Source organism: Teleopsis dalmanni, chromosome X (assembly GCF_002237135.1).
Source record: "Teleopsis dalmanni isolate 2A chromosome X, ASM223713v2, whole genome shotgun sequence".
Taxonomy (NCBI): domain Eukaryota; kingdom Metazoa; phylum Arthropoda; class Insecta; order Diptera; family Diopsidae; genus Teleopsis; species Teleopsis dalmanni.
In genome coordinates this window covers 18,898,945-18,923,951 of record NC_051848.1, presented here as the reverse complement: position 1 = coordinate 18,923,951, position 25,007 = coordinate 18,898,945, and the positions used below count along the sequence as shown (strand labels likewise).

The following is a 25,007-nucleotide window of genomic DNA, read 5'->3' as shown; positions in this document are numbered from 1 at the left end:
CCATTCATTTAGATGTTTTAATTTGGTACAATAGGACTCTTCTGGTCATAGTATCGTCTGTTGGGTGATTTCACGTCAAAGCTTTAATAACATATGTTTTAATGAATATTGCTCAGTGGTCTTGCAAATAGTTTCTCAGATCAAATATTGATTAGTAAGTGCAGCAATATATTTTCATATCTGATACACCTTCATATTTCAATTTCGTCAGTATTATTATGATCTATTCCAATCTCTACTGTTTGATTCCATATACTGATATGAATTTTCTCTAAACCTTTGAATCGAAAAAACCGACCAATATTGCTTTGAAATTGAAATTGCCCATCTGAACAAATCTGAACTAAATATCATATTAAATTTTCAGTTACAATGGCTGATATGCTCCACGAATCTTTCGAAAAATTTTGAACATATTTTTATAATGCTCTTAAAACCTCTCGAGTATCATCGGATTGTACTTAATCATCATTTTCAAGATCTCCCCGGTCAGCATGGAATCGGCCGAATCAGTGGAAAACCAATGCATGGGACTCAATATAGGTCGCATTTTATGAGAAAAAAACGTTTTTATGACGTAATTAGAAATAAACTAAAATTAATCTATTGCTCGCAAAATGTACTTCGAAAATATTGTTTGTTTGAAGTTTTCTGTTTTATGTGGAAATAAAATAGAGTATCGAGAAATTCTAGTTTCAAGCATGTAGTATTTTTCCTCAACTGCAGTACAGATTTCACCTAACACTTAACATTAATGAATTCCGTAAAATCAGTTATGGACCCTTAACAAGGACTAAACATATTCTTTGATATACTAGCTGCTTATGCAATAAATCCTTACTGGGTACTCTCGTCTCAATTCTTTAGTGAACGCTTTTATAAGAGTCAGTATTGAGAAAAAATATTGAAATGGTTTTGATAGAATTACTTTTTATATTTAATGTATTTCCATTGAAGAGAGAATATAAAAGATAATAGAAAGTAATTAACTCAAATAAATTAAACTGTTTATTCTCTCTTGTATTGGATTTACTGTTCCCTTAGGACTCAAGCGGTTAATCGGAATGTATAGGGAAAAAAACTTTTTTTACTAATTTCAGGAAATCAAGTTTTGTATTTTATTTTTATTTTGGTTTTAGTCCTATATTTGACTTGAAAGAATTTGTCATTTCACTCTTCCGAGCTCAACACAAACAAACTATTCCCAAAGCTCCCGCTGTCACCTGGTCTGTGCTAGTGGTTCTGCGTCACTGCAGAACGTGAATAATTGAAATCCCAATTGCGGTGCACAGCGTAAAGACTCAACTTCCGAATATTCTATTTTATTATATTTAAAACAATATTTTTCTACGTGCGTAAAGCCGAGCTAAAGTATTTGGGCAATACTCGTAATGTGTGTAACTCTGTGTGAAGCGCCATTTATTTATGATTTAATTGTTCGCATTGTGTAATAATCCTTCCAAATATATTCCTTTATCTTCATTTCCCATCTGAGCATTCGCAAGTGATTTCACATTTACCTAAGCATATTTAATTAACTTTTCAGCTCGAATCCTTTTACGAGTGCAGCACCACTAGCACCGATGCGATACTGTGATTATGTCCTTATTAAAGCGGAAATGCGCGCGGATTTACAGCTACGGGCGTTCCACACGTATTTAAAATGCAAATTTAGTTGCATCCGCCTCACGTACTACCAGCAGCATTTTATGTAAATGACTGGGATAACGTGCCAACACCATTTATATATGCGGCTAATTAAAACGGCTTCACCAGTGGGGAAGATACCTAGGTGGCTAGGTGGCTAGGTGACTCGGTAATCAAACTCATTCCGAGAACACTCATGCAGCGGTACATGTAAACAACGGATGTACGCATCCATGGCTAATGTAAAGAAATGCAATGTCAAACGCTTGAATTATTTTGAACATAACCGAAAATATGTTATTTGTCGAAAAACAAAGAAGCAAAAACTGAAGCTAATATTTTAAATTATCATGTAATTATCATAAAGTATGCTTAGTCAGGCCTGGGAGTACAATTTGTACAAACTTTCATATTAAAATAATTTGTGTCATTATATATTCAAATGACTCAAATGATATTTCCTTACGATTTTGTAACTGTTGGGACTCGGAGCTATTTGTGTAAAATATCGGGCATACTTGCTCCATACATTATAATGTTTTGGAATGGAAACTTTGGATTATTGCCAGATCTGTATCTGCCACGGTTCTCATGTGTAGACACATATACGAGGAAAAGTGCACCAAGGATGTTATATCGTCTAGCCGAAGGAACTGTAGAACGTTAATTGGTGTATTGACAGGCCACTGTTTGGTCGCATCCAAAGCGCACAAACTAAACCTAATTCGCAGCGATGCTTGTAGGAAATGCATCGACCCGGACGCAAAGGAAACTCTCGAGTGTCTGCTGTGTAGCTGTCCGGCTCTCGCTCGAGAACTCGGCGAATGTACTTGGGGGCTGTCAGTTTTACAGGACTGGAGCACATACCTAAGGTTTCGGTTGAATTCCTAATAAAATTCATTAATAACACTCGCACCCTAAGTGACTTTGATCTAGTATCGCAATGAACCTTAATGGTCTACGCGTGGCCCTTTTTGTCTATCAGCATAACCTAACCTAACCTAGTTCTAAGATGACACAACATAAGGGTTTTTCCCTTAACGCATTTTTAAAACAAAATAAAATAAGTATTTAAAGGGTAAACTGTTTTTTAGTTTAAAAAGTTACTCTAATGACATATCTGATCAAATGTCTATGGAGTATCTATAAATACTGTACTGCAATATTTTTTTCTATACAACACTGATAGGTAGATAGATCTGACCAGTCTATGAACTTATTTAATAGTATTATACTTTTGGCGACAAAACTATCAGGAAAAAGTGCGCACAAAATTTGAATAAGAAATTGCTTTATTTAGAATCATATGTGAGTGCATTTTATTAAGAATTAAAATTTCTGCTTTATATGAATAAAATAATGTCATGACACCATCAAATCTAGAAATGTTAACACCAAAGAAATGGCTTCGGCTAAAAAACAGCTGAAAAGTGCGTCTGCGTTTGCATGGCTTGATAGCAACGTGAATAAAAGGAAAACTAGACCGAAAAATAAGCCAAACCGTGAAAAGAAAAGTGCCATACATTCGTTGCCATATTCACATCCGTTTCCGTTTCCTGTTCCCTTTTCTTCTCTCTGCTTCAGTGTTACTGCATTTAATGTCTATTTTTAAAGAATTTTTTTTAAGATATAAATTTCACTTTGTCTCTGTGCTAATGCCAACTTGACATACTCGTATATAATATGTGTTAAACATGTCTGTATGTCTGTATGTCTGTATGTCAGTGCCAGTGCTGTGTCGGGGTGTGCTCTCATATGTGCTAGATAACGCAAGTACGTAACGTATATCACAAAGAAATACTTGCTGTGCTCCTATCTGTGAGTATCTGTATCTGTGAGTTAACATTATCTTTATGGCAAGAGAATAATAAAAAAGTAATAAAGGCGCATAGACACACGATTTTCTGCTTACCTACTCAGATATTTATATTTGCAATATATATTTATATATATATATGATTCCTTATAATGTATGTATCTTCGTATTACGCGGCTCCTGTTCTATTATTCATTATTACATTATTATTTATTTTTCACATCGAAGTATTTCGCTTTTATAGTTGAACAATCATGGATTTGTTGTTCGTCCAATTATGGGTTGGAAGAGTTAAAATTGAAGAATTCTAAGTTAAATAAAAGGATGAAATGTAATTAGAAGGGGTATCTAACGTTATGTAGTATGTACAGATGTTGCTTATTACTTTTTCATTGGTCAAGTATAATCACATATTATATACTATACTATTAATATTACACTAGTGTGCAAATAATTAAAAAAAAATTTTTTCAAAGTCGAAACCTATTGATCCTATAATAAAACTTTCCGTAGAACGCAATCCCTGTTGCTATAAATGGTACGACGGAAACCATTGTGGTAGGTGCCACTATACAAATACAAAAATACATAAAATTGGACATTGTATTGTATGATATGTATTGTACGATATTTAAATAAATCATTTTTGAATTTATTTAATGTTGTGATAATGTAATTTTGATTCCTGCTCTTGATTTTGCAAAATTCCACAAAACAACTTTGCAATATAAAATTTTTAATGGAAGTAAGGCAAGTTCGTAAAAACCTCTATTTTGGGCAAGTATGGAACATTCAATATTTGGTATTGAAAATGTTTGTGTTTCATTCATCCTTGAATATAAAACGTTTTCACAATATTTTTTGGGGCGTTCCATTACTTTAAAATTTAAAAAGTAGAAAAATACGCACAAAAAAAAAATTGTACACATTTTAGCCTATGTTATCTTTTATCCTATTATATTATTATTATTATTATTATTATGTTGAGGCTAGTTGAGTCAGTGCATTTGAGCACTTTTACTCTCTATTAACTGCGAGGTTTCTTCTTAACCCCTCTCTACGCCTTGACTGGATTATTGTTTATCACTTCATCAGACTAAGCAATAACTGACCCCAGATCTGCATACCTTCCCGAGAAGCCTGTAACCATTCTGAGATTCGATTTCGATAACGCAGTGTTAGTAAACCTGTCAGTTTTCGTAAATAATTTCAGGGCTCTATCCTTTTTGTATTTTTTGATCGGATCAATCTTGAGGTCCTTAAGGATGTCATTAACAGAGATTGCTGTTAATAATGAAATAGCACACTAATTCGCAACTTTTTGTAGATAAAAAGAGTTTTGTTCAGCTATTATTATTTTTAATGATAATAATAATAGGGATTTTTTATGCTATCTCTGGTTAGCATAATAAGCCTAACAGTATTTCTGAGTTCAAAATTCTAAACCTCATTTGCTACAAGGGATGTCGAATAAGGCTTTATATATTATTAGTATTATTACTTGTTTTTATTACTTGGATCACAGCTCATGAATTCCAGTTGGTTCTGATCTTTCCGTCTTAAGTATTAAGACGTTAATATTTTTAGACGACGATCAAAAGGATCAAAAGTATGATCACTGAGAATGGATTTACGATTTTGTTATTTGGTTTATAGCTGATTGATGCTAGTTGGACAATGATATTTCTGTTTCAAAGATCGAGAAATAAAAAGGAACGGATTGATTGGAACTTTAGCTCATTTAAGTTACTTTTTCAATTTGTCTAAAGCAGCCAATTACCGATCATTTTAGCAATGCAATTTGTTGATTTTAATAAAATTTCTAAAAATATTAAAAGAAACTTTTTTCGCTGCTAGCCAAGATACAACAACTGATATCCTTTTTAAAACCAATCGAATTACTTCGATGAAAACTTTTTGAGGAAATAAAATTTCATTCCATTACGGCCACAATCGACTTGCTTGTGTTCCTTGTGTTCCTTGTGAGCGAAATTTTTCTCTTTAATTTTTAATGATTTTGTCAACCTCATGCGTTGCCATTGCCATTGCCATTGCCAGGAGGCAAACGGAAGCGAAAGGACGAACCACAAAAGCCTAAACTAATTACGTTGCGCATTAGGAGTTTAGTTGGTTGTGTGCTTTTCGTATATTTACCAACATTGTATAAGTTTGTAAATTATTTTATTTATTATCGAATACTTGAAGAACTTATGTGGGATAATTGTCCTCGCCGCTATATAGTCTCCAGTGAACTTCCTGAGTTTTTGTGTCTTTTTGAGATAAACACAGAAACAAAAATACAAAAAAAGTGTACAAAAAAGTTGTAAAAACTTTTGAAAAATTAAAAATTGAATACATTTTATTTAATAATATTATCTGCTCTCTTCATATAATATTCCATATAATATTCACAAAAACTGTCATGTATTTTCACATTTAATTAATAAATATTTTATTTTTGCAATTTTTTATGCCTTTTTGTTTTTGTCTTTAGGTTTTGCAAATATTTTGCATTTTTTGGGTATTTTTTAAATAAATTATATTTTTTATTCCATACAAATTTTTTATACTTTATAATATAAACTTAGTGAAATGCGCAAATTGTCGGTCCGTCCGCATATCTTTTTTATTTGAGCACACTTTGTGGCGCTTTTAATGTGGTCATTTAATTACGCTCGTTTAACTTGAAATCCTTTATTTTTAGTAGTCCTTTTTTATATGCTTGTATGGGTTTTGGTTGTTTAATGAAATTAAATTGAATTAAATATTTGCATAATAAACAAAGGAAATTATGTGCAAATTGCATTATTTGTTGCATATCATTGATGTGGCTTAACCACTGCGAATGCTATGCTCATTATCTAGTAAATTTTTCAACGATTTAATAATGATTTAATAAGTAGTAGATGGATGACTAGTCCTCTATTACCAAAATCAAATTTAAAGAGCAATTGACTTATTTTTGAAATTAATAAAGTTCATTCATAAATTTATTTATTTAAAACTTCCAATTGTATGAACTTCTTCAGTCCTCTGCAGGGTATGTATCTTCTTCAGGAAATTGTTTCTTTTCAACTTACATGACCCGAACTTAATTCTAACTGACAAAGCCATTACCAAAAAGTTCATATCTCCAACTATATTTTAGTAGGAACTGCAACAATAATTGGTTCAATTAATGCATAAATTCATAATTACTAAAAAGGAAAAATATACCAAAAGGATATTCGAAAAAAAAGAAAATAAGTAAAACAAGCGAAACTTGTGTAAAATGGAAAATTGCAATTATGCTTTGTGCATAACAAATACATAAATAAATACAAAATAAATAAAATTAAAAATTAAAGTGCAGAAATTTGAAAAGAAAAAGCAGGTCGTTGAATGCGCCACTTCCGGTGCAGTGTCAACCTTAGTCTTCCGTTTCCGCCTTCAGACATCAACGTTGCGGGTTGTGTTGGGTCATGTTTATTCACTTTTGGAAAGCGAACGGCAAACGGCAAACGGTAAACGTAAATATGAAAACACGCCGAATAGCTTACAAGTAAAGTCAACATAAATTCAGCGCGTATTCAGCGCGTATTCAGCGCATATTCAGCGAAAAGTTCACCCAGAACTGCAGGCGAGCAAATATGTAGGAGCGCGAATTCGCTCCTGCAATGTGGTTTCAATCGCTGTATTTAATCTGTCTTAATTGTGATTTACGATTAAATGGAATATTTTATGAGATGCCAACTGCAGTGCCCGTGAACCATTTATAAAAGCAAGAAAAAATTAAAAAACTACTTTTATAGTGGAAAGCGCGGTGAAAGTGTAAAAGACACAAAGCAACAGAGCAGAAAAAATCCGGCGAATGAATTTCGCTTTATTTTATTTTGCGTTGTGTTTTCGCAATTAAAAACTTTTTAGTATTTCGAAGAAAAAATTAATAAAATTAACGAAAAAATCAAAAACGCATAAAAAATTCATAATAAGTTTTATAACGAATTTGTTGTTTTTGTTGTTGTTGCTGTTGTTGCTGTTGTTGCTGTCAATATGTTGACAACACACCATTTACATCATCTGCATCATCATCGGGGCAGTACAAACCTGGAACTGGATAAAATCACTAATCTAAATACGGTAAGTGTATATATTAGAAAATTTATATTAAAAATGAGAATTTCACATTAAAGGCCTCATAATGGATCTCGGAGATTAAGATACTTGGGGTAGTTCCATAATTCTTGATCACTGAATATAGAATATTCTAGATATCCTTTTAGCTAAAGACAAAGATTGTATCAAAATTTGTATTGGATACATGTTCTACTCTATTGATTTACTTTGTTTTTAATGTATTAATAGTTTCACAAAGATGAGGACTGCACTACTAACTTAGATGAAAACTCGAGAGTTACGTTCATGTTTCATTTTCTTTTAATTCTTGTTGTATTAAGATACGTAGAGATAAGTAATGACTTAATATACAAACAACATTAGTAAGCGTCCTTAGAAATCTTCAAGGCCCTGTTTTCATATGTTTAGTAAATCTTCTCATTCCTCTATTCACGTTAAACGTCATTGTAAGATCTTTCAAATTTTCAGAGAAATCTTTCTTCATTCTATGATATGTGATGAGATTAACTAATGATTGCCCCAAAAATGGATGTCCTACTGATATTCTATATAGTATTACGTTATCTCACAATTGTTCTTAACAAAATGATAGACTGCAGTAGAATTTTCTTTCAACAAATGACCACATAAGTTTAAATACTTTATCTACACATATAGGTTATATTATTGGAACACATAACTTTAATATTAATGAACGGATTAAATCATTTAACTATTCTTACAAAACGTAATAATTTGTATTAATATAATTCACATTCTTTCCCTCTTCGGTTTGACTATTTATAGTCTTGTACAATGCCTTAAGTTTTAGACGTCACATAAAAAAGTACGTAGCATAGAAATGCTTTCTTGCAGCACTTTATATTTTAAGTTGCATGTTAATATATGTTTAATGTTTGAAAAGCGTGTACAAGGTTATCGAAAGAAACGAATTTGCAAATTTCTTTCTTTTGAAAGCATTTCATTCAATAAATTTTGAATAATTTCAATAAATAATATCTTAATTTTTTTTATGAAACACATTCGTTCTAGGTAAAAGCCGATATCATTCAAAAAGTTTTATTTTGTTTGATTTGAGTTAATGACAATTTCAGTAATTAAAGAACATATAGTGAAAATATTTTACTAAATAATTTAGAAAGTTGTGAGTTGGGCTGATATTGTTGGAGAAAGCAATTTCAGTAAACGAAAAACAGGGATGTACATAAATAAGACACTAGTATTCGTTATTTCAATGATTGATTTGGTTTTTCAGTACCAATAACTTTATGATGTCAACTTTAAGAATTTAAAATGAATATATAAACTTAAATAAATGAGATATATATCCTTTCTTACTCATAGTAAAAATCACGAAACTGTTTGAGACAAACCGTTTTTTGCAAATATTGCTTTGAAGTAGGGAAGAGAAATCATTCCCTGATAAAGGTGACAAAATGTATCTGTATTTGACCAATGTTTTAGATTGTGCAGGATTTGTACAAGTAATTCATTTGTGATTAAAGACGGTGAGTTCAAAAACGTTAGTTTTCCTTTTAAGGAATACTGCAGCTGATGCGGTCGGGAAAAAAAATTTTACATATTTGTATTCCAGAGACTTGACCATTGTAGAATTCTCAAAGAGTTCTTAAATTTAATACTTTGTGCTTTGCATAATGAAAATAATAAAAAATTTTCAAATTTGCAATAACGTTTACATTTCCAAAATTTGGAATACTTTCAACTATTTTCCTCATTTTTCACAACAAAATGGAAAATAATTTTGCTAAAAGCTCTTTATGAAAAAAAAACTTGCTTACAGTTTTATTAGTTTAGATACTTTTCAACATATGTGCAGTCATAACACAGCATCAATATCAGTGAAGGGGCACTAGGGGTGTGACAGGTGGAGCAGGCGGAGAAGGTGGAGAGATGGAAACCGATTTCACGTAATGTTTTCGCAATTCATTCGAAGTTAAAAAATGTCATTTAACTCAGACATTTATGAGTGGATATGAAAATGAAAACCTCTTACGGCAACATGCATGAAAATATTATAAAAATTTCCTGTAAAATTTGAGAATTAATATAATGAAAAAACCTTGCAAAAAAACTTAAAGAAATAACACCCAAAATACATAAAAGTGAAATAATTTGCAAAAAGTATCGTAAAACAAACATATTTCTCGCCCCACTCTGGTTAGCCACTCCTCATCCTCAGGAGCGATCGTTCAGATACTAAATAAAATCGAATAAAATGAAATGTGTGCCAGCAAAATTCAAAAGTTTAGCAAAATTGTTGGAAAAAATATGCGAAAGGGCATAAAAATCAAACACCAGCACCAATTCCAGCAAACAAAATTCTGCTGATGAGCGTTTCAACTATGTTTCATGCGTGAAAATCGCATTTCCGAGCCGTTCAAATCCTTTTAATGACGAACAGCTGAACAACTGAACAACTGAACAACTGCGTTCAGGACGCACTCAATTGTTCGGTAGGTGATTTATGAGCCGCTTCGCCTCGTCCTCATTCTTCACGGCATCTTTGCTGCTCACAGTGCGAAACACATTTGAAGTCCTTTTTGCTGTTTTACGGGTCGGGAAAAAGTCCATAAAAAGGAGTTGGGAGTTGGTGGTTGGTGGTTGGTGGCTGGGAATCGGAACACAAAACGGCGTACGTGTATTTAAAAAGTTTTCAACAAAAAAAAAAAGAAAAATGCTAATGACTTAAAAATTACGAAAATAAAACCAAATTAAATACGAAATCAATAATTTATTTATGATAAATATTATCATTGAATGCTCTACACTTTGTTCCGCCCGCCATGTCCCAGACTTTTAGGATTTCTACTCAAAGATAACAAACGATGTACAGGCACTTAAAAATATTAAATATTATTGGAGTTACAGATTCTTATAATAGAACGTCATTATTGATGTCAGTCGAACTTATATTGATAGTATTACAATATATTTGGTATTAATTTTTTAGCAAACACTACTTTAGCAACAGTAAATGGAGTTTATGAACAGTTTGTAGTGTCTCGTAATTTTCCCACCTCAAATTGTGTTTCAATTTATGTCCGTCTTCTTGAAAAGTAAGTGACTCCTTAATAATCCTTAACTTCTTAACGCAAATTTGTGAAATAAAGTTTTAAAACCTTTTAGACACATTGCCATATGTTCTCAACTCGAGATTTTTTAAAAAGCTTCTCTGACTTTTTACGTCGTCCTATTCGTTCAAGCCCCGTCTTTTGGTGGATTTTCTAAAAACAACTAAATATCCAATCTTCTATTTTATTTTAGATGTGCACCTGAGATATTCAAACACATCACCATTTTGACAATATAATAGGATGTCAACTAATCACGCCGTCTGTCTATTAGTTTGGACTTAACACTGACATATATTTCAATTTCAAAATGATCAACGGTTTTTTTGAAGGAGATGAAATAAATAATTAATTAATTCAATCTATATATATTTCAACAAGTTTTAAATATTTTTCGCCGTTCTATATTTGCTTTATTATAGCAATTATTTGCACATAGAGTGTTTATTAAAGAACATAAAATAATTGCGAACATCAAATCTGATTGCCTATTTTTAATATGAATATAACCTTACTCGATGATCTGTGGACTTGTTTTTTTAACCTTCCTTCCAAAGAATTCGAACAAGGATAATTATTTTAATTCCTATTTATGGATACTTTGATGTTCTCTTGTTGTTTATTAGATATTTATTACATGTACAAGCTTCTGTAAAAAGAAAGATAATGTCAGATAATGTCAGTAGGTGTAACTTGATAAGCTTTTCTCCATACAGATTTCTATAGATATGTTAATACAAAAAGAAAGACTTATATCTTGGGCGTTGCCCAACAAAATCCTTCGCTTCAGTATAAGAGCACTTTATGAAACTCCCTCATTCAGCTTGACATATTCTATTTGAGAGTTCCTCCACTCCACAGTTCCAACCAAAAATGTACTCTTTTTATTCCTCCTTGAATAGTTTTTGTCGAATCCTGAATTCGCATTCAACGACGCCAACTGCTTTATAAAATTTTATTTATTTTATTTAAGTGAAGCTTTGTCCTTGTTTTCTTTTTCGTTAATCTCTCAGCAATGAGACCACGTACTTTGTACGTCATTTCAGCATTTATTGCGTTTTTTTAAAAGTTTCGCTAAAAAATATGATGGGCAATAAAAATTGTAAATAATATTAAGCTGAAATAAATTGCACGGAAAATTAATCAAATCCGAATGCAGTTCTATAATTGGATTAAACACAGTCAACAAACACGAACAATTAAATGCGCAGGTCATCGCATACTGGAAACTTTGATGAATCATTTAAATGGAGAAATAATTGAGAGAAATTCAAAATTATAGTTGATTAATTTTAAATATTATATGAAATTTGATTAATTTTCATAGCTCTCATTATATTAAAAGCAATATTAATAATAAATTCAAAAGCACATTGAAAGCAGGATATCGGAAATCGGTAATCGGCAATTGGCGATTTCAGAAAAAATCCGATACTTAACTTCATTTCCGCACCGAGTCACTCCCGACATACGTACGATTCCACATTGTTATTCATAATCTAAAACCTTAATTATTTCTCACTACTTTGGTAAGTACTTCCAATTCCTCAACCTTCCTACCTACCTTACTCCATCTGTCTTTTGTGAACTATGCGATTTTACAATTCCTGATTAAACTTGGCGGATTATCTAACAATGCCCAAACCCAATACAGAGATACGCGCTTCTTCTTATCTCAACATTGTGATTTGTTTTCTGAAGGTTCTTCCGTAATTCAACTTAACTGAACTATAGCTTATAGTTTAGCGATTTCAACTGATGAATTAGACACTGAAAAGCTCTCTTCTCGAGGTGTAGACCCGCAGTTATCTAACATAATAAAATCTTCCTCAAATACACACACATACACACATGCAGTGAATCCATGCAATTGCAATTAAAGACTTTCGAGTCATGAATTTCCGAATTTCAGTTCAAATTGGTTTTGATGTGTAACAAAATATGATGATGACCTCGTCCCCTCATTTATTGCAAATGAGGAGAGTAGGAGGAGCAAGGACACTGCTGCATCAAATGCTAAACAGATATCGGTGAGAAACTGCATAAATTGTAAGGCAAATGTAAATGTTGAATTTTAGGAGTGTGGATGAAAGGAACCGTATGGACGGGTCGTTGTAATTTACCACTTACGAGTATTACTACCTCCTTACTTAGGATATCTATAACCTTATATAGAAAGGAGAGTGGGACACAACTGTGTTTTGTGTTCTTATTTAGTAAACAACTTTTGAAAATAATCTACAAAATAAATAGTCACGCATAACTGCAGATGTCCTTACTGGCTTTCAAATTATGAGCAGAAAGAGTAATGTCCTTACACGTCGAGAAGAAATTATTAAAAAATGAATAAATAAAAATATGTGGACAAAAGTTAAGTGACATAAAATGTGAAAGTGAAAAAAACCAAAAAAGGAATTAAAAACTTAAATTTCCTTTTAGTTTATTTCACAAACAAAATATCGCTGAAGGTAAAACCTCGTTCAGATTTGTTGAACTCGACAATCCGTCCTTAAACTATAGCCTTTGCTCCATTTCTGCTCCCACCTCTGCACTTCGCAACTCATTTTTGGGTGGTTGGGTGTTGTCAAGGAGGCTTAGGAAGCGGAGGAAGCGGAGGGGTAGGTACCGTAGAAATATTTTCAATTTCATTTAAACATTCGTACGAAAGTAAGAACATTTCCTGCTTAAATTCACATTTATATATTTAATATTGAATAATTACATAAAATGAAGAGCAAAATGCATAAATTGTGTAAATACACGGAGCAATATCGAGTTGAATTGAATCATTCCGTGCAATTCATACCTGTTGCCCAGTTCGACTGCTTTCATTGGACAGCAGTGGAAAGGACATTTGATGTTTGGCCCAGCGCGTCCAAACGTTAGGGTACGTTAGGGTTTAGGTCAGGGCGTATTAGGATTTCCATTTAGTTAAAGTGAATGATTTAAACGTTGTGAAACTTGATGTGAATCAACCTGCTGACAGGTTAGAAGTCCTTAAATTTACTGTAAGAATAGAAGGATTCATAACCCGTGCACATTCTACACACTCGTCCTAGTCAGGATATAAATTTATTCGCTAAATTTACGAAAAATTATGTTGAACTAAAAATTAATCAATTTCAAGACAAATTCGGTTTGTTTGCACACTAATTACTTTAAAATTAAGTTATTGAACTTGTTTAGTAGATAGAGAAGCACTAAATTAAATTTCTATTATTTATTTAAATTATGCATAAACATTTCTGAGAGACGCAGGAAAATTTTGGTGCAATTCCATTTTATAATTTCGGAAAAAGTTTTCGGAGCAGAAAATCTTCAATTAAGTTTCGCTATAGAGAAATATGGGGAAGCTATGAAATTTCTCGTATTTTGACAAACTGTCAAGACATTACCTCGATTAATGTATATCACTTAAATACAAATTATTTATTTTTCCATTAAAAATTTCTTAATGGATTTAAGAACCGATTATATATCAATACTTTTCTGTGCTCATAACTAATCGCAACTTATTAAAACGATTAACACAAGGAAGGAAAATACATGAAAGGATCTTTGATAAGTGAATATGTTAAGGTGAAGTTGAATTAGAAGAGTAAGAGACGGGAGTTAAAAATTCCAGAGGTCAAGGGAAGAAAATAGAAGGAAGAAGGGATATGTCCTATAGTTAAAGAGAAAAGATAAGAAAGTAAGCAAAAAAGTAAAAAACATGCGATAATTAAGAGGAGAGGGACAATGGAGAAACAAAGATGGGTAGAAAAGAAAAAATGTTAGCATTTAAAATTTGATGAATACTATATGGTATAAATTATAGAAAACGATTCTTATTATATTATTAAAAGAAGATATTAAAAGAATAAATTCCATAAACAGACACAATATTTCAAAACACAACAACATGTTTCCAAAGTCTTCGACCTTGCTAAATGATACTATATGATGGTTAAATTGTTCTTGTATTCAATAAGAAATAAATAAATTTTAGAACCAGTTAGAATTTGAGGAGTTGTTCATTCCTCTCTAAATATTTATATGATAATTCTTTGAAGTGGCACAATAACCGATCTACTCTTATTTCTGGTCTAAGCCATAGTGCGTACCAGAATAACAACTTATTTTATGAAATGTCAGATATTTCTTCATTATAAACATAAACATAAAATTCTTTAAATATTTTTGATTTCCGAAAAGTTCTGATCACATTGAAGACGAACTTATTTAGATTCCAAGAAGTTACAACGAATTACAAAGAATTTGGGATAGTAATACTTCTATTCTGGTCAACAAGTTATAGTGTCGTTTTAATAAAACTCCTATATCGCGGATGAGGTATAGATAGTTGACAAAGGTAGAATGTATACCAATGATGAACGTGCTTTCCTTTCTTCTGCGACAGTACAGAAGCCATTGTGTGGAGTCGCTAAGTAGTCAACATAAAACAGTTAGAGACGATTAGTCCAATATAGACCATATCATACATATAGCGCAGATATACTTTTCGTGTTATTTTTGTTACTTTTTTAAAATATTCTGTTCACAAGGTCAGCTTAAGTGAGGCTAACTGTATGAACATATCAAGTATAATTGATATGTTCTTAAAATAGGACTTCTTTAGCACTGCTGAGTAATCTATTGTCATCACAGTTTCCAGAAATGCTCCTGTGACCAGCACTTCTAATGAAACTCCACAAAAATATTGCATAGGTCATATGAATTATAAATTTGCTTCCTCTATTTATTAAAGTATATAAACAGAATTGTATAAAAATATTCTCTTCTTTACATTGACAAGAGAATATGACATGACGTTGTGATTTTATTTTTGACAAGCTGAGTAAGTTGTTCTTAAATCAAGTTGTTGCAGAATTTGATTAATCTGATTGAACCAGTTTGATTTACTTATTCTGTTGTACTATCAATATATTATCGAGCAAGGTGCCTCACATATTCTCAGTTACATGTGATGATCGTCCATTTTACTTTAATGCCTTCTATATATAGCAGAATGGATAACTCTTTGTCGGTTCACTTACTTTTCTGATTATTGTTACATACATAGGGATGTATTCAGGATTTTATAGAACTTTTTTTAACATGTCAAATAATCTAAACAAATTAAAAATAGTCCAAATAAGAAAAAAATGAATTCTTCCTAAACTTCTTCTTAAATATTTTACTGATTTATTGCTAAAATTAAAATATGAAGCTTACTTTCCTTTGAGTTCGTTTGTTACTTTCTTTGTTGCTGTTTTAGATCTAAACTTTTTACTTTAGTTTTGAAGAAATTTTAAAGAACGAAAATATTAAATTTGGTTGCCAATAAATCATCATTAAACTGTTGTGCGAGGATGTTTCAAGGACGGAACAATACTCGCAACTCTCGTGTGTTCCTCCTTTGTGCGAACGAGCGCGTGCCTCCGTAATTATGTGTGCGTTCAAGTGGTGCCAAAAGGAACAAATAACGAGAGGACAAATAAAAAAGTTGTAAAATCACCAGCTGAGATGGAAAGGACATAAAGCATAGGAATTTGTGAGACGGTTAACAATGGAGCAGGAATACGACGACTTAAAGACTTACCTTTGGAGTGTTTAAGAGAGAAACAAAATCATAGATACCTTAATGTATCTCTAACTGCTTCCACTGCTTCCACTGCTTTCACTAGTTCCTTATGGTCCGTCATTCGTAATAAAGCCATAATCATGTGATTCGCTGATTAACTGATGTTCGGCAATATCATCGAAATTAACTGATCAGATTATAATCAAAATAATTGATTTCGGTTCCAAAAATGTCTTTTCAACTGTACAATATTATTGTACGTCCATTGATTATGTACTTATCTTGAAGTTGGATCATTATTATTCAATAAAGGCTTCGATAATACAAAACTGTATAGTGATTATCGAGCAAAATTGCTTCGAAAAAGACAATTTTCTTATGTATTCACAAAATAGAAAAATAATCCACACTAAAAATTCGACAATGCCATCTAATATAACTGAACTGGTAGTCACATCCTGTAAGATGACAAGAAGAATATATGCAAGGACAACAATTGTACAGAGCAAAGAGATTATACCTGGAAATGAGTTTTTAGCTCAATATTGGAGAAAGTACCTGTAACATGTGTTTATATTAAAAATCCAAACGACGGTAACGATGGTGTTAGTATATAATATAAAATACAATATAGTATCATTACAGATCCTTCAGGCATTGATTTGATTTTCAAACGGGCTTTAGATAAGAAATTATTTTTCAATATCCAAAAAAAACTGAGTACATCGGTAAATCAGTAGTAAATTATATAGATTCTTAACGCGTATGTTACATTCTTAAGCGATAATTCAAAAGAAATACCTTAGGTGAATATAGATTTACAATGAAGTCTTTAAGTTCTATTGTAGCTAAAAGCTCATTTAAAAGAAGATTTTACATTTTTATCAACAGCAAAACAGATCAATTATGAGTTTTCAGCTAAAACCAGAAGAAAACAGAAGGTGTTGAGAGATGTCTTAAATATAAATCACCAAGTTATGTTTCCCAATACTCAGTTTCAGAAAAAAACGACTTCGAGTTGGAACGAGAATTATAGTGTGGAAACTTCAGGATTCAAGAAATATTTCTGAACTGAACGTTCAATCATTTGAATATTTTCTCACTAATGTCCATTTCCTCTTATCTGTGAGATGAAAATAATATGATAATATTAATAAGTCTTCCCACACAAACGTGTACCAAGACCATTAATATATTTGTAACACTATCGGAATTGAAAGCAGACTGAATGAAACTGAGAGAAGATATTGAATATTATCCGTACATACCGAACACTCGATTTCAACCAATTGCAATCATTCCCTTTATATAGTCTTGGACTCATTTGTATCAATCTAGAAAATATTTTGAATGCGTAAGAATTTTTTTAAGTGAAGCTAATCACAAATGTTTTTCGTGCAACGTAGATTCTTTTATAGCTCGATTAAATACAGATACTGAATGCATTTAATACTGAGTCTTCAATTCTTTAGCGTTTGTAGCTGCTATTCAATTATTCTTTAAAATCAGTTTCGATAAATAATCATTATTGTTCAATTGCTTATCTATTGGCAAAAGGAAAAAACCCTGACATCAAATAAGAAAAATCCAGGACCGCCAACAATTTTCAGTCCCACGATACGCAGTCCTCAAATGATGGCTCGAGTAATAGAACATCAAAGCAGTGAATAAATTGAAATGATTAATGTTTGTTCGCAAAATGTTGATTTGATGCCAAAAAACAGCGCAAGTAATAAATTGAATACCCCAACTGTTTTGACAACTGAAGAGTCTCGATGCTTTTTTTAAACAACGTAAATTTCCGACAATGTATCGAAAGGATTTTTTTGGTTTACTCGATGCTTATTTAAATGTAACCAAGTTTGAATTCAATACAAATATCCTACTAGAATACAATAAGTGTGTACAATCTACTGCGGAAACCTATACCTCCATATACACCTAACGAGCAATCGCCACTTGAGTATCTATAAATCCTTCAGCTGTTAAGTCTCGAAATACGATGGCTAATCACTGACAGGACGTAATTGTATAAGTCAAAGTGCACATGAATAGCGAAACGTCAATTAAGCAACAAAACAAATAAGACACAAAAGCAGTTGTTCTGAAGCGGAACGCAAGGCAGTCCGCCATCTACTAAGGATGCGAAATGATTTCGAACATTTCGTGAACGTTTGCGTATCGTCTTAAATTTCGTATTCAAGTTCTTATCACGCACAAAACTGCACATCAATCTGTCTGGTTGCTTATCTCACAACTCCGCCATCCTCGCCATCCTCGCCATCTTCTTCATCCTTGGCATCCTTGGCATCCTCGCCATCTTCGCCATCTTCGGCATCTTCGCTTCCTTCTGTGGACGTCGCACGCCTTTGCAGTTGAATCAATTGTATTTGGTTTACGAATATTTATTGAAGTCAAGAGTTTGCTCTTCAGGGCCTAATGCCTTTTCTGCTGAAAGCATTTTTTTCAGTGTACATGATTTTATCCACATAAGTGCCGTGTACGAACTTTTGTGGTTTCAGCGTTTTCAATTTTAGTTTTATTATTTTTTCAATTTTAATTTAAAAGTTGCATTTCTGCTCTTGACTTTTCACAATAAATTCTGCTTACCTTGGGGGAGTTGAAATCCGAGATTCTGTGAACTGACCTAAGTCGAACACCACATTTGATTTTCAACAATCATTACAGACTTAGCCCACTAATCCAAGCTATGCTCACCGCAACTAAGGCAGGAATTAAGTTTCCGTTACTTGGGATGTGTGTACATTGAGGGATGGAAATATTAAATGCTTTCAATTGATGAAAATTGATGAGATAATCAATTTATAGCAATGTATTAAACGGTTTACTAATATTAATTGAATACTGGAAGTCAATTATTCAGAATTACACATATATGTATGCACAGTGCCTTGTCTACAGCCTTTAAGGCAAGGGGTGACAGGCTGTGACGGGTGGCACACATAGTCCTTCGTAATGCTTATATAAGTACTTAACAATCATTACTTAAATTAGTAAATTATAAATTTGAAGTGAAAAAATAATATAGTCTATTGATTGAAAAGTTACAATTAGACAATTCAATTCATAGAACTTCTAATCAGGGTCTCAGGGTCAGTTCACTTTTGTGAAGTTCTTTGCACTAACTTATGGCTTATGGTGCTATGTTCAGCATTGAGAATTTTGAATAAAATTAAAAAATAAATTGTGATTATATTGACTCTTGGATGAATCTCTGTATACACTCCAGTGTATTCACGTCTACCATTATAGATATCATCACGTTCACCTACTGATATCTAAACATAATTGTAGAGCTACTCGTTTTTAATAATTTTTTCACTATCATCAGAATGTCTCGTTGGACGTATAAAACTAAGTACTACGTATATCATCAGTATATTAAATAGAAATTTAATATATCGCATATCCTGTTATTCTGTTCTTGAGTTCGAACATCTGAGGATGGGATATGTTTGTACTCATTCATCCTAAAGTTATGTAAGTATATGAATTACTTAGTGCAAAATTATACGCACATGTCCATAAATATATTTGTTTGTGTTTACACTACAGGTACATACGTGTATTAATATATATATACATACATAGTATATACTTGTGGGTAAATATTTGTACTGTTGCTGTTTATTTGAAATGTTTGATTAAATATTTAAATTTAACAACATGTTCACTTCTCAATGGCACAAAACTTTTAATTCCGGCAATGATATATGCACACAATTGTAAATATTTCATGCGCTCCATGCCAGGCGCTCCCCTCGACATTTATCCAGAAGCCCGTATACTCAAGTGGAAGAATATTAACTTAATTCGGTGTACACGAGGATCCGCACCAATGCCCACACAGTCAGTTTGGCTTACGTGCCGCGTTCTCTTGTGCGGTTGCCACTCGTGAACCGCCATTCGAGCAGGAGACGGCTTTGCCGAAATCATTTTATTAAAATGAAATTTTGCATTTTTAAGGAAATTTTCACTTTTTTTAAAACTTTTTACCCCTAAATTGATTTAGCAGGACTCAAACTTGTCAAATATGTTTTATGAATATTTTTACGCAAAGTTCAAAGGCAAGTTTTAATCAGTTCGACGCTAGTCCAAAATCGCTGTAGTTAATGTTTTGCTCTCTCGTTCTTGTCATTTTGCGGAAATCTTCCGCAGCTACTGATGCAATTGTGCAGTCCTTTTTCCTCTTTCAACACCGTCCTTTAGTATACTTCGAAAATTATTGTCGTATTGTGCTGTATGTTGTATTGCAAGTTAGTTTTTGGAAAATATTCACACATTATTTTTATCAGAGCCACGGTACGGGAATTCAATTTTTGACTTAAGCACAATGACGCAAGGCAACCTATTGAAATACCAACAGCATGATGGATGAGATTTGTGGATATACAGAAGCAGCCTGCAATCATCATTACTTTGTCTCGAAAGAAAGGAACAACCTTTCTTCGTGAAATTATTTTTCGAATTTGGCCCTGCAATCCGCTGAGCTCGGATTTTGGAAATCTGTGAAGGTGAAAATGGTTCAGTACTTGGTAATATTGAACTGTAGAGTATTGTTGGAGCATTTCCACTTAGCTGGTGGTCTAGAATTTATGTCTGTCTGTACAGACAATAATGCTTAGCCGTTTATGAATACAAATTGGTTTATTCGTTACTACATATATGTCCGGTGAATATAATTGATTGAATACGGTGAAGTGTGCTTGTCAGTGCACTAGTGCACTGCTGTTCAAAAGCAATTCCATTGAGTTCGAAAAACTCAAAATTTCTCAAAAATTGTATAGACCGGATTCTTTGTGTCCGCACGGGAGGTGGAAATGCATTGAATGCTTATAATATAGTTCCTTTCCGCTTCTATTTTTTGGTTATTACTACTAAAATATGATTTATTGTTCAGAATTAAAGGATTATTAACAGTTTTGGATGTACAATATTTGTAAGATTTGTTTCCCAAACAATCTAAACTTCTATTAAACTAGTATTGAGCAAGTGTCACAATTTATTAAGAATTATTTGGTTTGAATGTACTTAAATTAAATTTGTCTAATATTGGGAATTGAATGTAATAGGAATTATCTAAGATAAAATAATTCAAAAATAAGTGTATCCTTACAGCAGATTATGCAGATAAGATACTGCAAATAAAAAATAGAATCACAAATAAGTGAAAGACAAATAAATCAATTAATATTAAGTAATATATTGAATTATTTTTCAAATATATTCACTTTTTGATGAAATTCAATGTAATGTACATATTTAATAAATAAAATCTTGCATTCAGCAAATATTCCTATGTATCTTATACGATAGAGTTAATAAATTTTATTTATTGTTGTGTCAACTGCTTCGATTCACTGTTTTTATTGTAACTGGCAAGTAGACAGTCGGTCATCATTAAAGTATACGGGGGTTATATAGTGGTCAGAGTCACATTTGTTGAATTGATTTGAGCAAAATCAATTGAGAGAAGTTTAAATAAGTTGTGTAGAGTCTGAGGAGTTGACCTCAGGTATTCCGTAAGAGAGAATATTTGATTTAGCTTTGTAACTTTACCCTTAGTTTTGAGCAATGGCTTCCAGATATTGTATAGTAAAATGGATTTGTGGATCGAGTTAAGGAGGTAGTATATTGTTTAAGCTTTATTGTTCCATTTTTTGGCTATAATTTAATTGCAGTTGTAAATTACACTAAACACCTGCTCCCTACATTACTACTTCAAGTTTTCTATCTAGAATTACTGCAAGTCAGTTTGCTGTGTTAAAGAATTTCAGTGCATACTCGTTTCATATGTATGGACGGTGAAAAGGGTGACTAATTTTTTCTGTTAATTACCACATCTTATAGATTCACATTTTGACTAATGTCAGTGCATTTTGTAACTAAAATATATATAGAACGTTGTTGGAGTTTGCTTTATTGTATAAAAGACAATATAACTTTATGCTTATAACTTCAGATCATTTTAAATGAGTATTCCCCGAACTAAAAACCGTATTTTAAAGTAAAGTTTTAATAGTCTCTAAAACGTGTTTTAAAAACTGAAAATTGCCTTAATTTTGAATGGATCCTTTTTAAGTGAGTAGAGAATGATGAAATTACCGACATATTTCTATAAGCTAATTATGTTGTACTTCACACATCAAAATTAGGCGAAACACCATTCAGGCTTCGCTGTCCTTGTTCACTTGCTCTTATTATTTTAGGAAAAATTTGAATTAAAAGTGAAATATTATAAAGGAAATGACTAAAAATACTCAAACAGCATATAAATAAAATACTCGTTCCAAAATGTGCGAATAAATGGAAAAGTTACGCATACGCCCCGGTATACCGACTTTCACATGCGTGGGCATTGTGTACATTAAATATTTATATAAAATGTGTACAAGCGAGTATGAGGGCAAATGTGTGTACGTATGTGTGTGTGGCTGTTTTTATGAGTACACATACATGCATAAACTAAAGCCATTTTAATTACCATAAGTAATTACCCTAAGCGTTCACGGCAGAGGGAGTGTGGTGGTGTGTGGTGCGATGGTGTGGTGTACGTGAATTCATTTCATGCAAACGAGACGCAAGCCGTATGGAGTTTGTTGTATAGGTGGCAGGCGCCCAACCTGATGCCTGATGCCTGATGCCTGAACCTGATGTATCTATTCATTTTTTGTGAATTTTCTCGTTTTTAGGAGGGCGCAAATAAATTGTTTGTGCATATTCGTTACCAACTCATATTAAGTCAAGTGCAAACCACAAATTGGCCTTGTTAATCATAACAGAAAAAAGTTCACTATATGTATATGTATAAACCCAAACGAAACATACAAAAAGCTTGTGCTGTGGTTCTACTGAAAATGTAGAAACAAAACAGAAGCCATCAAAAAAGTGAAAAGTAAAATAAGACACGAAAATGCTGTGTTCCGAAATGCCACAATGCGTTCAAAGTCTAACATTAAATGTCCGCTTCAGGTTTACTTTGGCGGAGCTGTTACTTTGAGGTGCATATACTCGATAGGTTGAAGAGAACCAATGTTTGTGGGAGTCTATGTTTACGTTTTGCTTAAGTTTGAGATACTTAATGTGTTACAGTTACGTTTTATATGTTGTTGAAAATATATTAATTCACATTGCTCTTCTGCTCTTCTGCTCTTCTGCTCACTGCAACCACAAGCATCCTCTGGTCACAAAAAACGGATTTGTTTCACTTTCTAGTTGGAGACGAGCACGACAATGTTGTGTGTAAATAAATTAATACTAAATTTAATATCTAAAAATAACTTCACAAAATGAGACATTAAAGTCAGGCAGTCAGTCAACTCAATTTCAGACTCTATTGAACCTTAAGTAGTGTGTGTGTGAATGCAAGTCGAGATAGAGTTTGATTTTTGGATTTTTTGTTTTGGTTTTGTTGTTGTTGTTGTTGTTGTTGTTGGTGGTGGTGCTGATGTTGTCGTTGCTGCAAATAAACACAAAACCTAATATGAGCATATTTCTGCTGTTTATCAAAACCCGCCCTGAGTTGTTTACCCACAAACCTTAATCGTATCCTTACTTCGGAGTTGGCGTAGCATTTGCCATTTTGACTTCACAAACTGTTAGCCAGGATCAACTTGCTTCTGACATTATAGCTATGCCCAGCAGGTGAGCTCTAAGCTGGCACATGTCTGAAATATGAGTGACAATAGTTTTGTTAATATTCAAGTCTGTCACTTTAATGGTTTCGGGTTGATTAAATATTTTCTTCTACGCAACCCATTAAGCATTTAAGTGATAATAAAAATAATAAAATGAATATTAGAAGTTTAATAAAAAATATTATTTGAAATTAAGTGTTAATTATTACTACTAGCAGATAAATAAAAAAATAAAACGATATTAGAGATAACATGGATAGTTTTAAAATAATCGTCTAAAATAGTTGCAATTGCTATCCAATAATTTTGATTTTAATTACTGTATACTTGTATTAGTAGACTAAATTTTTATTGATGTAGTGGAAAGCATTAAACGCCATATTGTGCCTGAATCCAGTAAATTCACCTCTTATGACTCTTATGAAAAGATATCAGCCATCTGACTGTGAAAATCGCATTCCAATCATTTTAAAATTTATCTAAGTTGGGAATGACAACGTAATATACGTTAACTATGGATGGCTGTTTACAAAAGGTTAAGACTCTTTAAAAGCATACTCTATGGATCGAACGGATATAAGTGTGATTGAATAACAAAAAAATATGTGTGGATCACTTTCATTTAAATAGAGACCAAAGAATTGGTAAGTCTACGGAAAAGTGCTTAGAGAAGCTCAGTAAGAAGTTGTACAATATATCTGTGTGCAGAATATCAGGAGGGAGATTATGGCAACGATGTAGATATTGATGTAATTTTTCTCATAATTAGTTCATATTCTACTATTATTCCTACCATTATTTTTTAAAAAGTGTGAAGAGCCTTCTCTTCAAAAAAAAAAAGAAATAAAAGTTTCTCTTATTAAACCGAAACAAATTATGTAAGATAATCCCCTACTGAAGTTATCAGCGATTTTCGTGGTCAAAAAGTATGTGAAATGAGTGTTTTAAATCGTTTACCCGCGAAAGGGGTTAAGTTTATTCCCCAAATCAGTCTCCCACTTATTGGGATACTGTTGCAACCAGGATCCGCATGAAGCTGTAGCGGAGGAAAATGTCAGTCCATGTCACACCTCAGTGATTATGAGAAAATGCAACCCTGTCAAGTCCAAATCTCC

The 25,007-nt window shown here is 32.4% G+C and overlaps 1 protein-coding gene across 1 annotated transcript in view; it reads left to right on the top strand.

Annotated features, from left to right (window-relative positions):
* The first annotated feature begins 7,495 nt into the window (after window positions 1-7,495).
* Window positions 7,496-25,007, top strand: part of LOC119662362 — a 42,902-nt gene continuing 25,390 nt past the window's right edge. Inside the window, exon 1 of the mRNA XM_038071968.1 lies at window positions 7,496-7,582. Within this exon, the coding sequence (XP_037927896.1) occupies window positions 7,496-7,582 (87 nt within the window). The remainder of the gene's footprint in view (window positions 7,583-25,007) is intronic.